Genomic DNA, 18,816 nt, shown 5'->3' on the forward strand with positions numbered 1-18,816 from the left:
AATTCATTTCGCAGCATTGGCGATATACATACAGACAACAAAAATTGAGCGAGAGAGGGAGAGGAGAGACAGTGAGACACAAGGAGAGAAAGAAAACAAGCGAGAGAGAGAAAAGGGCATGCAGAGAGATAACAAAACAGAATGGAGAATAGATTACAAAATGAGTATTGATATTTTGTATATGAAGATGAATAAATAATGTGCAACATAAAACAGGGACGGAGATGTGGACAGACAGGAGGAAGTGGCCACGGTACACACACACTGCTGCCAGACACAGATTGAATCCCTGCATTTCACAGATATCTATTAAAAAATGATGAGCCAAGCAATCTGATACTATAGCAGCACTTTGGAGGGAACTCAACTATTTGTATTGTTATTGTGCTGGAGATGTTTGTGAAAGCAATATTATTGTGCAGCATCGACCAAGACATCTCTATTAGAGTGACTTTTGGAGCATCTCCATGAAGCTGTTTGAACTCCATTTCCTTCCTCCTAAACCAAAACAATGGATTTTGTGTTGTAAATGCTGTACTTTGAAACTGCTCTTACCACTCATGGCTTGCTAATATGGTTCATAATGACCTGGAAAACAGTTTAACACAGACCAATGTCAGACATAATACTCAGTGCTGTTGTGTGTCTGTTTCATTGTGTGGTGTCCTGTCCTGAGCTGGGGAGGTGGGTTGCTGTTAATGTGTGCTGATATTCAGTGCTTTAGATCCACGTGAAAGGAAAGTGACTGCTGTGATATAGCACTCGACCTGTTCCACAAAGCACAACTTGAACTGTTCTAGTGCACCGACAGACATACTAAATATTAGACACCTCTCACAATCACGAACTGTCAACGCTGACAGCCAGTAGGGGTTTCACTAGGGATTCATATTTCCTACTAAGCTTCAATACCCGGGAAAAATGTATATTTATCCCGAGAGTCCCGGGAAATAGCGCAAAAATCGGAAGTGCCCATTTAAAGTGTTTAAAACCAAGATATGGTCACTATGACAAAGTTCTCTCCAAATAAGAGCAAATTAAACTGATGATATTTAGTAATGATAGTTACTCTATCTTTGATCGCCAATTACGTTGTGAATTGCGAAACAGGCCATTCATAAATTTGGAGCGTTATCATGTTCCTCAATAGCCTAGGCTCTAGGACAGGAGAAGACTACATTTTCCTCATGCCTCTCTGAATTGACTTCATATCTGTGACAGAGATACCCATGTAGTGAATTGTGTATAGGCCTATCAAATTTGTGACTGTCTGAAGAGTCACAATAACTGCTCAAAGAGACACGTTCTTGGATAGTCTATACTGTAGGTGTTTCCTGTATTTTTGTTGCGTGTGCAGTCCGGTAGTGTCAATTATGTGTTCATTTTGAATTTATGGCGACTTTGTGTGAAGTAAATACGCTAGGACTAAAGGCTTGCATGCAACAATCTGTTTGGATAATGTGTAATTAAATATTTTGCTAAATTGATGCTACGCATGTTGTGTATTTCTGGAATTGCAATAGTGCAGGAAGGTGAGGGAAAGAGGTTGGAAAGCGCTATTCCACTTCACAAATTGGCTCTAGTGTTTAAATGTATGATTCAGGGAGCAGCCAGGCTGCCTTTCTTTTCCATCATTACTCATCTGAATCTATTGCCTGGCTACCCAGACACCGTGCTTCAGCCAAACGCTATGCCACACCCTCTGACGTTAGTTTCTTCTCTGCAATGAATCTGGATCTGAGACCTCCCAAACCCTTCACTGAATGTGAACACATTTGGGGGAGTTTGATTGGTCCAGAAACCAATGGGTTGGGCTAGAGCCAGAACACACGTGGATAAAGCGGTGGTTTAAAAAATTGACATTGGCTTTGATACTCAGATTGGTTAGAGACGACTTTGTTTTGTTCAAAGCCCCGGACGTGCTAATTTGGAGAGGCTGTCGGGGAGGGATGTGGGTCAGATTTATCTTGTTGAGTGCAGAGGATAATGACTTTACGTCAGACAGCCAGAGAATAGGCAGTGAGAGCCGTGTCGGCCCCGTCCCATTGCCCGGCTCCTATAGGCTCTGATGAACACCTAGAGCTGGGCGGTATACCATATTTTACGATATACCGGTATTGATGCAAGGACTGGTTCAGATTTTTACTTTACCTTCTATAAAAATTATTTGAATGTTTGGTTTGTTAAATGTCAAATCAAATCAAATGTATTTATATAGCCCTTCGTACATCAGCTGATATCTCAAAGTGCTGTACAGAAACCCAGCCTAAAACCCCAAACAGCAAGCAATGCAGGTGTAGAAGCACGGTGGCTAGGAAAAACTCCCTAGAAAGGCCAAAACCTAGGAAGAAACCTAGAGAGGAACCAGGCTATGTGGGGTGGCCAGTCCTCTTCTGGCTGTGCCGGGTGGAGATTATAACAGAACATGGCCAAGATGTTCAAATGTTCATAAATGACCAGCATTTGATACGCCGTGTGTAACATCAATTTTCATAGTTTACTTTGCTACTTGAATCATCTCTCTCCGCTCTCTCTCCCCATGCCGCTTTCCACACAGACCAAGCTTTGCCTCATCCCTCAAGGAGTGCATTTATTGTTCCTCAAATGTGAGACAGACACTTCGTTCAGTCTGCATAATCAATACAGCATATGCAACAATGATGAAAACTATGCTGTTTTCACAATGCTTCCTCATATAAATCCACTAGCGTTCTATAATTACACTATTAGATTGTGTTTCTTACATCTACAAATAGCTAGTTTGTCTTTTTTTAGCAAGTTGGGCCTAAATCTTGTTAGCCTCTAATGCTAATCGCTAGTGAGCTAGCTGGCTAATAAATGTACTGAGTCAGAACAAATGTAATTAGCTATACATACATACAGCCTGATAATACTAGTGATGGTGTAGACCTAAATCAGCATGTTGTTTGTGTAACAGTATCTAAATCAAAGAGGAATATGCAAATGAATATGAATATGTTAGCCACATCAAATAGCTGTTACCAATTTATTTTGCATTAGATGGAGTTTACCACCTGCTTTGGGCTGCATGAAGTAGCTAAGAGAAAATGTTCAATGTAGCCAAAGATTATAGGGTCCCCTAGGAAACGCTTCTAAACACTTTTGTTCCTACCCTGTCACAATAACTCCTCCCTGGCATTTTTATACATCGAATACAGTGTTGTTTGACATGACAAAGTGCCCACTATTAGATTATAACTATATAATTATTGTAATCATTGTATTTCCATGACTACAACAGTTCACCCAAGGGTTTTGCTCTAAATCGCAAGTCAAATAGCAATTGCAACATTTGTGTCATGCCCTGACCATAGAGAACCTTTTATTCTCTATGTTGGTTAGGTCGGGGTGTGACTAGGGTGGGTTATCTAGGTTATTATATGTCTATGTTGGCCTGGTATGGTTCCCAATCAGAGGCAGCTGTTTATCGTTGTCTCTGATTGGGGATCATATTTAGGCAGCCTTTTCCCACTGGATTTTTTGTGGGATCTTGTTTTCGTGTAATTGCTGTTGAGCACTGCATTTACTTCACTGCTTCATTTGTTCTGTATGGTTTTGGTGAGTTTCATTTATTAAACATGTGGAGCTCTATGCACGCTGCGCCTTGGTCCGTTAATTCTTTAGATGAATTTGAATTTGGTTAAAAATAAGGCCTAGAGTGTTAGCCCATATCGTGCAGCCCTTCGTGGCAGTATGGAAATGATCTCAAATGAGTGCAGGAAATGCAGAAAATATATGAAAATGCAAAAAAGAAATTGGGGGTTGAATTGAACGTTATAAAACAATCAGAATGGAAAAAGTCCATTGCAATCACTTAGAATGTATGTGTTGTGCATAATAATGGTCCATTCTAAATCAAAACTAAATTCACACATATATTATTTAGTATATGTAAAGAGAAAATGAAATCAAGAATAGTGTGATTGGTGACAATATTAGCCTATCAATTGTGAATTATATATTATCAATTGTGAATGATGACCAGCTTAAGTCAAACAGTACATTATTTTTCAATGCGACTTTTTCCAAATCCTAGTCGCACACCTCATGTAGCCTAGCCCATAGGCCTATATGTTTTGACAAGGTTTATATCACATCTAAATTCTTAAAATTAAGCATATTAATCCGCTTTACATTGGGTGTAGAGCCTAACTGGCACACATATGCAGCGCATGAGTTTCAAGTTTGGGAAAGATCATTTTCATCATGAAAATACACCTTTATAATAAAAGCATTACATGCATAATCACATTTCTGTTCACTTTGTGAAAATTGTGTTTTCCTTCTAATGGAAAATTCACGCTTATAGCCTACAGTCATGAGCACATTGCTGCAATTATAATGTGAATAAATATCCTAATAGTTTATCAACACTAAGCTAAGCGTTCTCATCTGTTGCATCAGGCTCACTGCTTAAAACAGTTTTTTTTATGCTAGTGGTTGTATTAATTTGGGATCCATAGCATCCCACAACTGTCCCAGACTATGTTTGGAATATTTATTTCTGCACAGAATAGGTCAACTTTTGTACTATGGGGGATAGTAGATTGACATAGGCTAGTGCTTTTGCTGTTCGTTAGGCCTACTCATCTTGTTGGCTGACGAAAAGTAAATGTGGACAGTTCTTCCAATATCTTGAATAAGCATTTCAGAATTGGATTAAGACGCGTACAGTCAGGCCTCCCGGGTGGCGCAGTGGTTAAGCTGTGCCACCAGACTCTGGGTTCGCGCCCAGGCTCTGTCGTAACCGGCCGCGACCAGGTCTGTGGGGCGACGCACAATTGGCCTAGCGTCGTCCGGATTAGGGAGGGTTTGGCCGGTAGGGGCATCCTTGTCTCATCGCGCACCAGCGACTCCTGTGGCGGGTAGCGCGCAGTGTGTGCTAACCAAGGTTGCCAGGTGCACGGTGTTTCCTCCGACACATTGGTGCGGCTGGCTTCCGGGTTGGATGCGCGCTGTGTTAAGAAGCAGTACGGCTTGGTTGGGTTGTGTATTGGAGGACGCATGACTTTCGACCTTCGTCTCTCCCGAGCCCGTACTGGAGTTGTAGCGATGAGACAAGATAGTAGCTACTAACAATTGGATACCTCGAAAATGGGGAGAAAAAGGGGGGAATTTTTTTTAAACAAAAATTTAAAAGACGCGCGCAGTCGTGTCCCCGATATGTACGTCTTCACTTGTAAACTGTAAGAAAGACCCGATCATGTGAGTGAGAGGTGCTTCGGCATGCAGGGGGGGGGGGGACACACGATTATCTTCATATCATGTTTCTTTAGACCTGTCAAAAATACATAATGGATTGATTGTGATGCTGTAGTCTATATTATATGGATTTATTATACTTTTTAAAATGTAAATGTTCCAAAGGTCTACATCGGTGGCTTGTAGGCTATGAGTGGAAGACAAGAGATCCTAAATGTGTTTATGTTAATTAACGGGTCAATTACCATGAGACCAACAGTTATTTGCTTGACAATTACAGACTGACAAAATTTCATGACCATGCACTACTCAAAGCAGATGTGTAACGTTTATTATTGAAAAAACATAAAAATACCAAATATAAAATTCCCGGTCTACTGTCCATTTTTTTCTTCTTCTAAATACGGGATATAATATTTTGGCCATATTGCCCAGCCCTATGAGCACAACTGACAAAGCGAGCCAACCAGGACTACAGTTTAACTGTATGGCCAGTAGTCAAACCATGCATTAAATCCACAGTTTTGACAGATCAATCAATCAGTACACTTTAAAATAATTACAATGATCACCAATCACTGCATTTATGGGGCTCATTGGATGATCCAAGTAAATCCTAGAGAATGGATATTCTATATGGATATTATATATCTAATGCAACAACTTCTAACAATAAAACAATACAATTTGACCCTGAACAAGTCTTGCAATGGCACTGCACTTCTGCAAGGTTATGTTCTCTTTAGCTTTTATGACAGCTGAAAAGAGAAGATGTTATTGCTCAACATCAAATGCATCTCGGAGGACCTGAGCCCTACCTAGGACCATGCCTCAGGATTACCTGGCCTGATGACTCCTTGCTGTCCCCAGTCCACCTGGTTGTGCTGCTGCTCCAGTTTCAACTGTTCTGCCTGCGGCTATGGAACCCTGACCTGTTCACCGGACGTGCTACCTTGCTGTTTTCGACTCTCTCTCTTTCTACTGCACATGCTGTCTCTAACTGAATGATCGGCTATGAAAAGCCAACTGACATTTACTGACCTGTTGCACCCACTGTTATTATTATTATTTGACGCTGCTGGTCATCTGTGAACGTTTGAACATCTTGGCCATGTAATGTTATAATCTCCACCCGGCACAGCCAGAAGACGACTGGCCACCCCTCAGAGCCTGCTTCCTCTCTAGGTTTCTTCCTAGGTTCCTGCCTTTCTAGGGAGTTTTTCCTAGCCAGTGTGCTTCTACATCTGCATTGTTTGCTGTTTGGGGTTTAAGGCTGCCATTCTGTATAGCACTTTGTGATATTGGCTGATGTAAAATGGGCTTTATAAATACATTTGATTGATTGATGCCGTGATCAGTGAGCTATGCAGAGAGATCTGGGCCGGAGTAAAAGAACGCTTATGGTTTGATGATATAATAATAACTCAGAAAGTGAAAGTGGAGCTGGGCCAGACTGTGGAGTTTGCCGCAATGTCAGGCCTAGTAGCATCAGTTGGCATCTTCATTAATACAGCTTTTTTAAGTGTTGTCTTGTTAACTCTTAGAAATCTTAGTAGAAACTCCGTTTCTTAGAAAACTACAGGTTTCTCACTTCCTCGCCAGCAATAAAAATCCCAAACAAAAGGTCATTCTAATTTTCAGAGTTTCGGTGGTGGTGTATTATTCCTTTTCCATTGTTTTCAGGTGGGGGCCATTAAAATGTAACCCTGTGCCTTTTGTGTGGTTAGGAGGAAGGGGGGTGGTAGAGAAAGAGGGGGGGGGGGGGGGGTGTATTACCTGAAAGTAGACTGAACTCCTCTTATTAGATTAATATCTGTCCCAGACTACTTATTCTTACAACCGTCAGAGTCCTAAAAGACGTTGTAAGAAAGGGAAGCTTTTTCTTTTACTGCTACGAGCTTTTGGTTTTTATAACAGTGATTATTCTCAGAAGCGGAGAGTACCCACTCACAGTGTTAACAAATAAAACACCCCCAATAAACAACAACACAGTTAAGGAAGGCTGTGAAAGCCCAGACACCAGAGAAATTACACTATTCCCCATGGGTCCTGGTCAAAAGGAGTGCACTAGAGAATAGGGTGCCATTTGGGACTCAAACAGAGTAAAGGTAGATGTGGGCTAATGGAAGGCTGTGGAGGCCCAGACACTGAGTCGAGTCAGGCAGCGTCCTGTCACAGCGGTACTTAATGTAGCCCTCATTAGTCATCAAAGTCTCAAAATTTCACCCTACTCCCTATATTGTGCCCTACTTTCACCAGTCAAAAGCAGTGAACTAAATAGAGAATAGGGTGCTATTTGGGACTTTGGTCTCAAGAGAGATACACATGAAGCCTGGCTGCAGCTTTCATCACTGTCCACAATCCAATCAACCATTATAGTGGCGGAAACATGCTGAACGCATGTTTAAGTTCACTTTCCACTTTCAGTAAGGTGCTACTTTAATGTTTCCAGACGAATTGGAACCTTTACGTGTGGATTTGTTTATATTAAGTCAGTAAATCTATGAGGCATTTGGCTCCTACAGTAATAGCTGTATGAATATTTATCAAGGACAAGTCTAAATTGACCTCTGATTATTCATGGGACAGTGAGAAGATTTTCTGAGAAAGGACATTCAGGTAAAATGGAGCTGGTGCTGTATTCTTCATGGTGGGTGCAGAGTGTCTCTGTCCCAAATGGCACCCTATTCCCCATTTAGAGCACTCCTTTTGACCAGGGTCCATTGGGGCTGCATCCAAAATGTCCCCCTATTTCCTCTATAGTGCACCACTTTTGACCAGGGCCGACACAGTCTAAAGAGTTCCACGTACCGAGTATATTGACGGTGATGGATGCCTGCGTGTTTCCCAACGGGAAAGTCGCCACTTTACACGTGTAAGACCCAATGTCCTGAAATCCCACGCCTTCCAGGACGATGGTGGCATCGTGCACGGAGGGGTTCAGGAAGGACAGGCGCCTGGCGTAGTCTGGGGAGATGGAGATGCCAAACTGGGGGTTGAAGACGGCCAGGGTGATGGTGCCTGAGGGCAGGCGACGCTCCCAGGAGCTCTGGGTGAGGCTGAGGTTGGTGCCCACCTCCACCCTGCAGCCCAGAGTAATGTTCTTCCCCAGCACAGCACTCACCCTCTCTGGGACCAGCACCGCATTACTACTCACACCTATAGACAGGGGGAAGGGGAGGGACACAGTCAGCTAGATATAAACAAACACGGTTACAGGAGAGATCCATGTTGTTGAGAACAGTCATAAAAAGAAAGACTGTAAATCAGTCAAAAAGGAGAACAGCATAGTCTTACTTATTTTCAACTTTTATTACACTTTTTTATTCCTCTTTCATGCTTTTATATAGAAACAATCACCCCTTCCAAACCATAGAAACCAAACCGCCTTGATGAGATCTGCCTACATTATGAAACATACTATATCACGTCAATTCCCTCTCATGTTACTCTTCCTATGGGAATGGGCTGACCTGACTTCTTTCTGGAACAACTAGTTGTGCTGTATGTTTGTGATATTAAGATGGTATTTCAACAGTTTAGTAAGGGCTGGGATTTAAGCTTTTTAGGGGGTTCATCAGGGAAAGATGTCAGGGTCTGGAACCCCTCAGTGTGTGAACAACACATATTCAGCCTCCCTGTTCACCACATAACGTTCTCACTGTCCCTGCTGCTAATTGTTAGAGCACCTTGCCGTATAACGTCAAAGCATTAACAAGAAAAAATAACTTTTATGGAAGGAGATTAAACATAACAAGCAATTCAACATTTTTTTCCCTGTTTTTGAAAGTCCCTTTCATCTGTGTCTAATGCACACCACATATTTATTTGGAAGTTATTTTCAGCTTGCTGTAACATGTAAACGTGGGATTTACATGGGGGCTGGCTGGCTGGTTTGGATGCTGTGATTGAGTAAAGGTGCAGAAAGCCAATGGAGAGAGGATGAGCACATGATTATGGCACAATGCTGTCAACAGTGGGAATCAGCCGCTTCAATGGACAGAAATGAGGCAATGAAGCCCGACATGATTCAACAGTATTGTGTCCCTCTACTTTTTGTTTTCTACTAGGCTTATTTGATTTATAGTAGATAAGACACTAGTCTGTCTAGGGGGTGTACTTGTACATCAAGTTACAGAAACATGAGATACCGGTAGGCGCCTCCTGCCCTACAGCAGGCCTACTTCTTACTAGATAGGACTAACACTTCGTGCTGAATGTTTGCAATAACTAGCTAATCTAACCATTTAAAAATAATTGAGCAACACATGCCTAATGTAACATTTAGAAACACCACAGGCAGCAAAATCTGAATGAATCACTAGCCTACAACTTAATGAGGGAATATGAATTTGAAATAAATGTTAAATTACTGGTTAGTCCTATATCTAGAATCATGGGCAAAATCTATTCCAAAAAGGAAAAGACCCGTCAAATGTCTCTAAACATAATAACACCAATGAGTTATTGATACCCACATATATATTTAAACATTAAGTTTATATGAACTTTTACAACTCTGTCGTCTGGATTGAATTGTTGGGGGCACCCCTCATTGTAAATCTTGCACTAGCCTTGATGTTTTTACATGAACTGAATGCCATTCAAAACATTCAGTGTAAGGTCTAAGTTTTCTTAACACAATTTAAAAAGTTATATTTGGGAGATCTAAATTTCCACCTACAAATGTGTGTGGAGTAACCTAATAAAAGTGGCTGGTACTTTGGGATCCTTGGCATGAATATGAGTGGTAAACCACAGCTATGCTATCCTGGCTAAGAGGGAATATAGGCTCTCCTTCTCCCGCAATTTCAGGGATCATGTACATGCAGACGCACACACACGTGATATCTTTCCACTATAAAAACTGAGGGTGAATGTGCGAGCAATCTGTGCATGTGTGTATGATTATTTGTTATTCTTATCTCTTACTTTTTGGGGGGTATTTTCTTAAAACTGCATTGTTGGTTAAGGGCTTGAAAGTACGCATTTCACTGTAAGATCGACACCTGTTGTATTCGGCATGTGACAAATGTTATTTTAAATTTATTCAGGCATTTTGTTTAGAGGATATTTTCTTACCTTTACTTTATTTAACTAGGCAAGTCAGTTAAGAACAAATTCGTATTTACAATGACGGCCTACCCCGGCCAAACCCAGACGACGCTGGCGGCCCAATTGTACTCCCAATCATGTGATGCAGCCTGGATTCGAATCAGGGACTGCAGTGATGCCTCTTGCACTGATATGCAGTGCCTTAGCCCGCTGCGCCACCCGGGAGCAAATGTGAATTTGTGAATCATATTGCAAGCCTAGCTGGTGTGTGTGTGTGTGTGTGGGGGGGGGGGGGGGGGGGGGTTGTAAGAGCTTTCCATGGCCAAATAGTTGTGTGTGTGTGTTGTACCACAATGAGTTGTGTTGTGCTGTGTTTGTTTAGCGTCATTTTGCTGTGATGTCACAGTATCCTCTGTGTGTATTGGTGTAGTTGAGTGCCAGGGTCAGTGTAAGCTACGCAGCCAGTCTCCAGTCCACTCAGAACACTGAGCCGGGACAACAGCTGCTCCTGCACTTTGACCATCCCTGGGACCAACGCACCCGGACCACGAAGTGCTTCTACTGGCCAACCTACCATAACTATGTCACACACACGCACACACACACACACACACAGGAGCAGGAGCAATACATAACCATGAAAACCGGACCCGGACCACCAAGTGCTTCTACTGGCCTTACCTACCATAACAATGTCGAACGCACGCACGCACACACACACACACAGGAGCAGGAGCAATACATAACCATGAAAACACAAGCTACTGTAACATGGGAATACAGTACATCAGTCAAAACAGACAGGAGGACAGGAGGGTAATAAAAAGAAACGCATCCAAACATACAGCTCTTTCTGTGCAGCAGTAGTAGGAGAGTGAGTACCCTAACATGCTTGGCATGTGTGACAGGCATGTTGATCCAGGCACATGCATGACACACGTCTCAGACTGACTGGGCCACTACGCTCTGCTAGGCTAGCAGCATGCCCCACATACTGTACCTGCCACACAGTGCCACCATTCCTACATACATAGCTAGGCTACTACAACAAGCAACCAGCGAGACAGTCAGTGTCTCTATCTGCATCTGGGACTGCCTCCAAAATGGTACACAATTCAATATAGTGCACTACTTTTGACCAGAGCCCAATGGGTCTCGGTGAAAAGTAGTGCACTATTGTAGGAAAAAAGGTTACATTTGGGACGCCCCCGCAGTCCAAGCAAGCATCAAGGCAGTGTGTCTTTCCGTTTCAGCCTCTGGGTCTAGGTCTGTCAAAGCACACAGGAAAACTAGACTCCATCTATGTTTGTTTTACAGAACTGCATTTGGGAGGGAGGGGAGAGTTTAGTGCTGCACCCACCCCCCTCCTCCCACCCCCGCCACCACAGGAGAGGAGACAGATGGCTTCTGCCTGGGACACCAATACTACAGCCAGGAGAGTGTGGCCGGCTAGGCTGTATCCCAAATGGCACCTTACCCTGTTTATAATGCACTAATTTAGTTTTTGACAAGAGCCCTATGGGCCCTGGTTAAAAGTATTATAGAACAGCTCTAGGCCCGCAATCAATACAAATAATCCAACAATGAAATAGAATCTGGGAAAAAACTGGAGGTAAGTAAATGGGAACAGGGCGTTAAACAAAACAAGGCATGCTGTTCCACCAGGGAGGGAGAGAGCCTTTAAAACACAGACAACCCTGCGGACCAGACAGGAGTGGAGGCACTGTAGGCTGCAAGATGAGTTGTATCCCAAATGGCACCCTATGCCCTATGTAGTGCGCTACTTTTGACCAGGGCCTTAGTGGCACTATAAAAGGAATAGGGTGCCATTGGGGAACGCATCCATTGTCTCTGTCCAATCCACTGCATCTCTCTCTATGAAGGCACAATCTGTTCACTGTTCTATTCTAGGAGAAGTAGGCTACTTTCATTTCAGATCTCACTAAAACAAAGCCATTCTCTTAATTTCTAGTCCTAGTTTTTATGCCTTACTTACAGCTGATATTTTAACGCATTCTGCACTTCACTCATTTTGATTATTCTCTTCCTACCTTAAACAACAGAGGATAATCACTAGGGATGTTCCGATATGATATTTTTGGCCGATATCGATATCTTCCTTGCCCCCAAAAAATGATACCGATATTTAACATTTTAGCGGCCATTCTAGTACAGTTAAATCGTTAACACACACACACACGCAGTGGTCTAAGGCACTGCATCTCAGTGCATAGGCGCCACTGCAGTCCCTGGTTCGAATCCAGGCTACATCACATCCGGCCGTGATTGGGAGTCCCATTGGGCGGCGCATTATTGGACCAGCATCATCCGGGGTAGGCCGTCATTGTAAATAAAAATTAGTTCTTAACTGACTTGCCAAGTTAAATAAAGGTTACACACACATACAGACACACACCAAAAAATGATTCTGCCGGTATTTACGTATGTCCCCATTACCAGTAAAACATAATCAAAACCTATTTCTTTCACTTACTTTCTGTGTTGTTTCATTGTTCATTCTTTCAGTTGTTTCATTCTCAAACAGGATTTCTAAGGAAAGCCGTTTGGGTCTTTGCGTGTCAAAAAATATACCATTTAACACTATTTGACAGCTAGCTAGCTCATGGATGCAAACAATGTTCTTCCCCAACACATAGCAAAACGATAATCTGTTTCAGTAGCTATATAGTTAGCTATATAGCTAGGTGTCGTCATCTAAAATAACCCTAATTTATAAGACGGTTCTTATTTGATTAATGGTGGTTGGACCCATTTATGTGAAGCTAGCCACAATAAGGATTAGCCACAACAGTGGACTTTGTGGTTAGCCTTCAAAATAAAAGTATGGCATAATTCCACAATTTGTATTAATTTGCATCACTGTCAATGACATACTTTTATTTTCAAGGCAAACCGCAAATTCCACTATTGTGCCTAATCTTTATTGTGACTAGTTTCACAACACATAACCCGGTCTGGTCGAGCATCACTAGCCAGATGAAACTAGCTGGCTGCTTATAACGTTAGCTTTGGGCAACAGAGTTAAGTAGCTGGATAGCTATTTACTTTCATGAACTGAAGTTAATTTTCAATTGGCGAACAACAAGTGGCAACCTAGCTCATACTTACTCACAAGGATTCCTAAATCATTGCTAAAAATAATGAAAATGACTGCAGTTTCTACTGGTCATTGTTTTCAGGCTGGTTGTATTAGTGCTAGCTAGGTACCAAGCTAAAGCTAGCTACCCCAGAAATTGCAGCCGAACAAATTATGCTTTATTACCAATGTGGTATTGAAAACACATCGTTCGTGTCCGGTGTTTACTTGTTTGCAGACTTTTTAGTACAGCTTTGACAGTGATACTGTATATTGTTTGACACGCAAAGACCCAAACGGCGTGCCATAGTATGTATGTCGTGAAACTAATAGCAGTGACGCTATTACTGTGTAACTCCGGTAGGGCAACATCTGAAAAATAGCACACTTGGTATTGTGTACTGGTGCTCGACCAGACAGCGAAAGCCAACATCACCCAAGACAGAGAACGGTTGATTGTCATGGGCAATGAATTCCATTATCCTGGCGTTAATGGATTTCACCTTTGTCTCGCTGAAATGTTCTTACTCTTTCAAATGACTGCTCGACTTGTTGACTACTCGATCCACACAGCAGACATTGTGGGCTAAGTTAGAAATGCTGTGTTACACGTGTAGTGTAACATTTTACATGGTGTCATTACATCATGTAACTACATTATATAGGTATGCACGTCGGCTTTGACATCGGTTGCACACCGACATTAAACTAGACATCGGTCGATACCGATGTTGGCATTTTTAGCTAATATTGGTCGATTCCGATATGTTCACCGATATATCGTGCATCCCTAATAATCACCTAGCTCTCTTGCCCCCCGCCTAAATTATGCAGAGTCTATTGGTTTCAATGGAATGTTTTGGAGTTTACAGCCCTGAATTAGCACGACCAAAGAAAAAGACTAGGGGAAGCATTGAAGCCTTCATGCATGGTAGTAGTCCTGGCATCAAATGAACAAGATGACTAAGGGAAAGAGGCCAAACAATCAATTGATGAATGTTATGACTACTAACATATGAGGACTCTCTCAGAGAATAGCCTAAGCCTACTAAAGACAGGATATTACAAAGAGAGGAAGCAGAACTAAAATTGATATTAGGCCCCTATATGGATGGAAAACCTGAGAAACCATCAGGCAGGGTAGGAATGAACTCATGAAAAGGATATGCTATGCTGGCCCTTTGAAGTACACTTTCTGTTTGTTTCTCTCCCTCCTGACGCCACTAATTGTGACAAGCTGCTCTGATCGCTGTAGTGGTAAATCAAAACCAGTTTGCTTGGCAACCAGCTTAAACATTCCACACGGGCCACTTGACGAGCCAAAATCCCCCACCCACACAGAGCTGACCCAGCCTTGGCCCTGATTTTCCCCAAAGAACCTACATGTTCCCTGGGTTGTTGTCCTCTTCTCTCCACAGTCTGGTCTGGAGGAAGCAAGAGAGACTCGGCACAGAGACAGAGACCCAAAGCTGCAGTACAAACATGAGCAATGGGATAAACACACCACGTAGATGTGGGTAAACTCCATGAATTGATTAGCATGTGAAGTAACACTCACACAGGACAGAACTAGATCTAATGACCTCACAGTTGAGGTATGCAGACAAATTAAATCTGTGCAGGTGGGAGTGAGTTTAGAACAAAAACTATAGGGAACTAATGTGTAATGTGAGGATAAAGAAATAAAGAATAAAGAAAGAGTGAGAGAGCAAGAGTGAGAGAGGATGAGTGAGAGAGGAAGAGTGAGAGCGGGGTGAAGGACAGAATTGGTGATTAGACAATACAACGGAAAGGCTATACAAAAGGAAATAATGGAAGAGTTGGGTTAAGATTTGAAAAGAGGGGGCAACAGAGATGTGGCTTTGGCCAGGCAGTCAGGCAGTGAGTCAGAGTAGAGGAGAACAAGGTCATGGCTGTGCATGGAGTCACAGGCAGGGAAGACAATAACAGTGAGAGCTTGGCCAACACATCAGTGAGTCAGCATTAGAGGTGGGGTCAAAAACAGACACCCCAAATAAAACCGGTCAGACATAGATAGATCATCGCACACGAACACACACTGGCTAGGCTAAATGGCAATGTCAGAATTACAACTTGTGTTGTTAAATCATACAATACGGTTTGTATTTAGAACCCTTGTGATGATGAGTATAGCAGTACAGGAAGAAAATGTTGATGTTTACCAGTTTGACGTTAGAACATGCCTGCATACATTTTATGATGCGATAACAGGTTAGACAGCTTCCAGCTGGTGGTACATGCTCTGCAAGAGTGTGGAGGGGTGAGCCCTTAAAAGGAGAATCAGTGGCAGAGCACTACCTTCCAAGTCTAACCTGGTTGCCATCATGCAATCCGGACAAAGGTAGGCCAGTTTTGCCTGTTCCAAAATCATGAAGACAAAGTGCAAACACCATAGAAATAGAATCACTTGAACGTTCCACTCATTCCAATTTTATGGAGAACAAGTCTAAAATGGGGAACAGTAAGATAAAGATAATTCATGTCATGTGTATTAAAGTAAAATAAGCCTCTTCCTTCATATACAGTAGGCCTACCCCCATATATATCCTATAAAATTACTAGAGGAGTTTGTCATAAACCGTCAAAGTTCCAGAATGGGGGAAAAATGGCAGCCATATTGGTCACGGAGAAATTGGCATTTACAACTTGTCTATGGTGTGGAGGGTACTGGGGGTCCGTAGTTCCGTTCGGACATTCCCACTGGAGATGGACCAGACGTCGCTGAGCTCTGCTGGGCAAAGGTTAAGTCCTATCAACTTATTTCAGCCAGTGTATGGCTGTGGATTGAACGCATTGTTTGAATGGAATGTTGGGATATTGGCAGTTACAAAAAAATCATTCCTCTAAAACTGGCTAACAAACAAAGTATAGGACAGATACATATTTTACACAATATCTTATCACAGCACTGGCAAGTCATGGTTGACCAACTCCCTGACCACAATGGCTAACCTTTATCCCATCATAAGGAGGTTCATGTCCATTCAAGTATTTTAATTTCTAATTCTGTCTACCCACACATTGTTTGCTTTGGGAGACATGTCCTCACATTACTGATGAATGACACACGCCAATAGAGACTGACACATGGAGAAGGTAATCGATTTAAGAACAACAATTAGCAGCCATTGAGCTGAGCTGCTCTACGGTCCTGATTGAATTTGTCCTCCCAAAAATCGGTATGCACACACACACTTCACACTCCCTGAGAGTTGAGTGGAGAGAATCAGAGGGACAGCAGGGTAGGGGAGTACTCAAGTTGGGCGCTCCCTTCACTTACATTAACCTGTGAGGGTATGATGAAACGCAACACAGTTTACAGAAGGCCCACTCGTTAAAAAAAAAAGTAGTTTTCAATAGGTTAGTTCAAATGACAGAGAGACCAATTAATTAATTAATTCAGACAAAGAATGTGAGAACTGAGAATGCTCTACTGGCAAATAAATAACTTTTACAACCGGACACCATCTGTCTAGCAGTGAGTTATTAACCAAGGCACAGAGCTCTCACGATTAATCACTAGCTCTGAGAAGCTTACATCCATTTCCTGTATACTCACTCAATTCTTAGAGTACCTAATTGGCAGACCGTTGTGTAACAGTTACCACTGTGCCAGCTTTTTCAAATACCATCCAATTCCCCCTTTATCTTGTTTCCGTCATTCTATAATTTTCCTATAATTTTTCTACACTAGGCCTAGTGCTGAAACACCAGGTGGTTACAAAGAGTCACAATTATTTATTGATGTGAAGGTAAATCATTTGTTTCCACAAACTTGGGAAAGGAAGGAAATGGGACAATACAGAACAACATCTGTTTAAACAAACAATTAACCTACTGTTGGAAAGGTAGAAGGATGCACATTCTAAGATGGTGACATCAGTGCACTGTAGTCAAGGGCATGAATGTGAAGCAAACTGTTCCCGTTGATCATCTACACTTAGAATCTGCTTAAACGGCTGACTTGCTTTCGGTAAAACCTTCAACTGATGTTTCCAGTTTCCACCACCCTCAAATCTCTCCATGGAATGAGAGGCAGAAACGTGGGAGATAATCACTTATCTCTAAGGGTGGTTTACTGTCATCGGCTCTCTTTGTAATCTTTGCCTCTAAAAAAATTGCACACTCAGGAGACTCAATGGTCATTGAGTAGGCTTGGGCAGTATACCGCGCATATACAGTATAATGGGGTATTTGGAAAAGGCCACGGATGATTTCAGTCAAAACTATTTATCTGATGTTTTTCAATAAATGTGATTATTTGTAGCTCCTTTTTAAATTAACTTGTGCAATACGTTAGAGATAAAGCCGATTGCATTCTGAATTTCACATTATGAAGCTTACCGTAGTTCTCCAGAACAGTTGAGCCAGCCACGTGTTTGTTTGTAAATAGCACAACAGGAGACGGCGGGAGCTGGTGAGTCTATGGCATTCTAAATCTATTGGAGTGCCTCTGGTGTGCAGCACACGAAGTGATGAAGTTACACTTGTATGCAATTCACTACTAAATGTTTGCCATGAGATATTTAAGTGATTGCCATGAGATACAACAGGTTATCAACATATTCAAATAATTATATTTAAAAAAGATATTAAAAACTTAATTTTGATTAATTTATTCATACTAATTCATCCTTCCACGAGATATAATCCTGACACAAATCTATGGTTGCTACACAAGCAGTCTGGTCGCTCGTTCTATCGGTTCGGATGCCAGAGACACAACCCAGTCGTTAAGTATTTTTGTTCTGTATCTATGGACACGACCCAGTCATTCGTTCTAAATGTCCTATTGCCATTCTGGCTGGCAACATTCATATCCCTTCCTTGATAACTAGCCAACTACGGCTAACTTACAGTCATGTCAAACAGTGCAGCCAGAATAACAGCAAAGTAGCTGCATTTGTTTAAGCTGTTTTCTAGTGACATTTATTTGGATACATTCATAAGAATGAGTTAATGATGCACGATTTCACCTGGCATAGAAAATATGCTCTCTCGTCAGGACACTATTGTTCAGGAGCTTTTGTTTCATTTTATCTGTTTTCTATAGATTTTTTTGTTGTATATATCCATACAAATTATGCTGATTAATGATTTTGACTGGCTGAGAAAAGCTGCCTGTCTGTCTCGTTCCGACCCCTACTCGCTACTATGGGACAGCTGGAGATCGAATTTCAACATTGAAACCATGTTGAAATGTCAGAGAGACAGACCGCAAGTTTTATAATATATCTCCGCTATTGAAAACCAATTGCTAGTCTAAAGGAAATTGGAGATAATGTCTAGATGCTTTTTACAGTGGAGATCAAGATTATAAATTGTCTGGCTGGGCTGATGAGACAGTGGATTGTGCAGTAAAATGGAATAGAGTAAATAGGCATTTCAATGTCATAGATTTAACTGGTGGTATCTGGTGG

The 18,816-nt window shown here is 41.9% G+C and overlaps 1 protein-coding gene across 2 annotated transcripts in view; it reads right to left on the reverse strand.

Annotated features, from left to right (window-relative positions):
• LOC124005285 (nectin-3-like protein) overlaps positions 1 to 18,816 on the reverse strand; it is a 74,542-nt gene that overhangs the window by 20,007 nt on the left and 35,719 nt on the right. Inside the window, exons 1-2 of one of the 2 annotated variants that reach the window (XM_046314403.1) lie at positions 14,759 to 14,951; positions 8,035 to 8,382 (exon numbers count right to left, since the gene is read on the reverse strand). In XM_046314403.1, coding sequence (XP_046170359.1) covers positions 8,035 to 8,382; positions 14,759 to 14,903 — 493 coding nt within the window. In that variant the 5' untranslated portion in view covers positions 14,904 to 14,951. Of the gene's footprint in view, positions 1 to 8,034; positions 8,383 to 14,758; positions 14,952 to 18,816 lie in introns of those variants that run through there. The other variant, XM_046314404.1, reaches the window with a different exon arrangement.

This window comes from Oncorhynchus gorbuscha, linkage group LG19 (genome assembly GCF_021184085.1).
Source record: "Oncorhynchus gorbuscha isolate QuinsamMale2020 ecotype Even-year linkage group LG19, OgorEven_v1.0, whole genome shotgun sequence".
Lineage (NCBI taxonomy): Eukaryota > Metazoa > Chordata > Actinopteri > Salmoniformes > Salmonidae > Oncorhynchus > Oncorhynchus gorbuscha.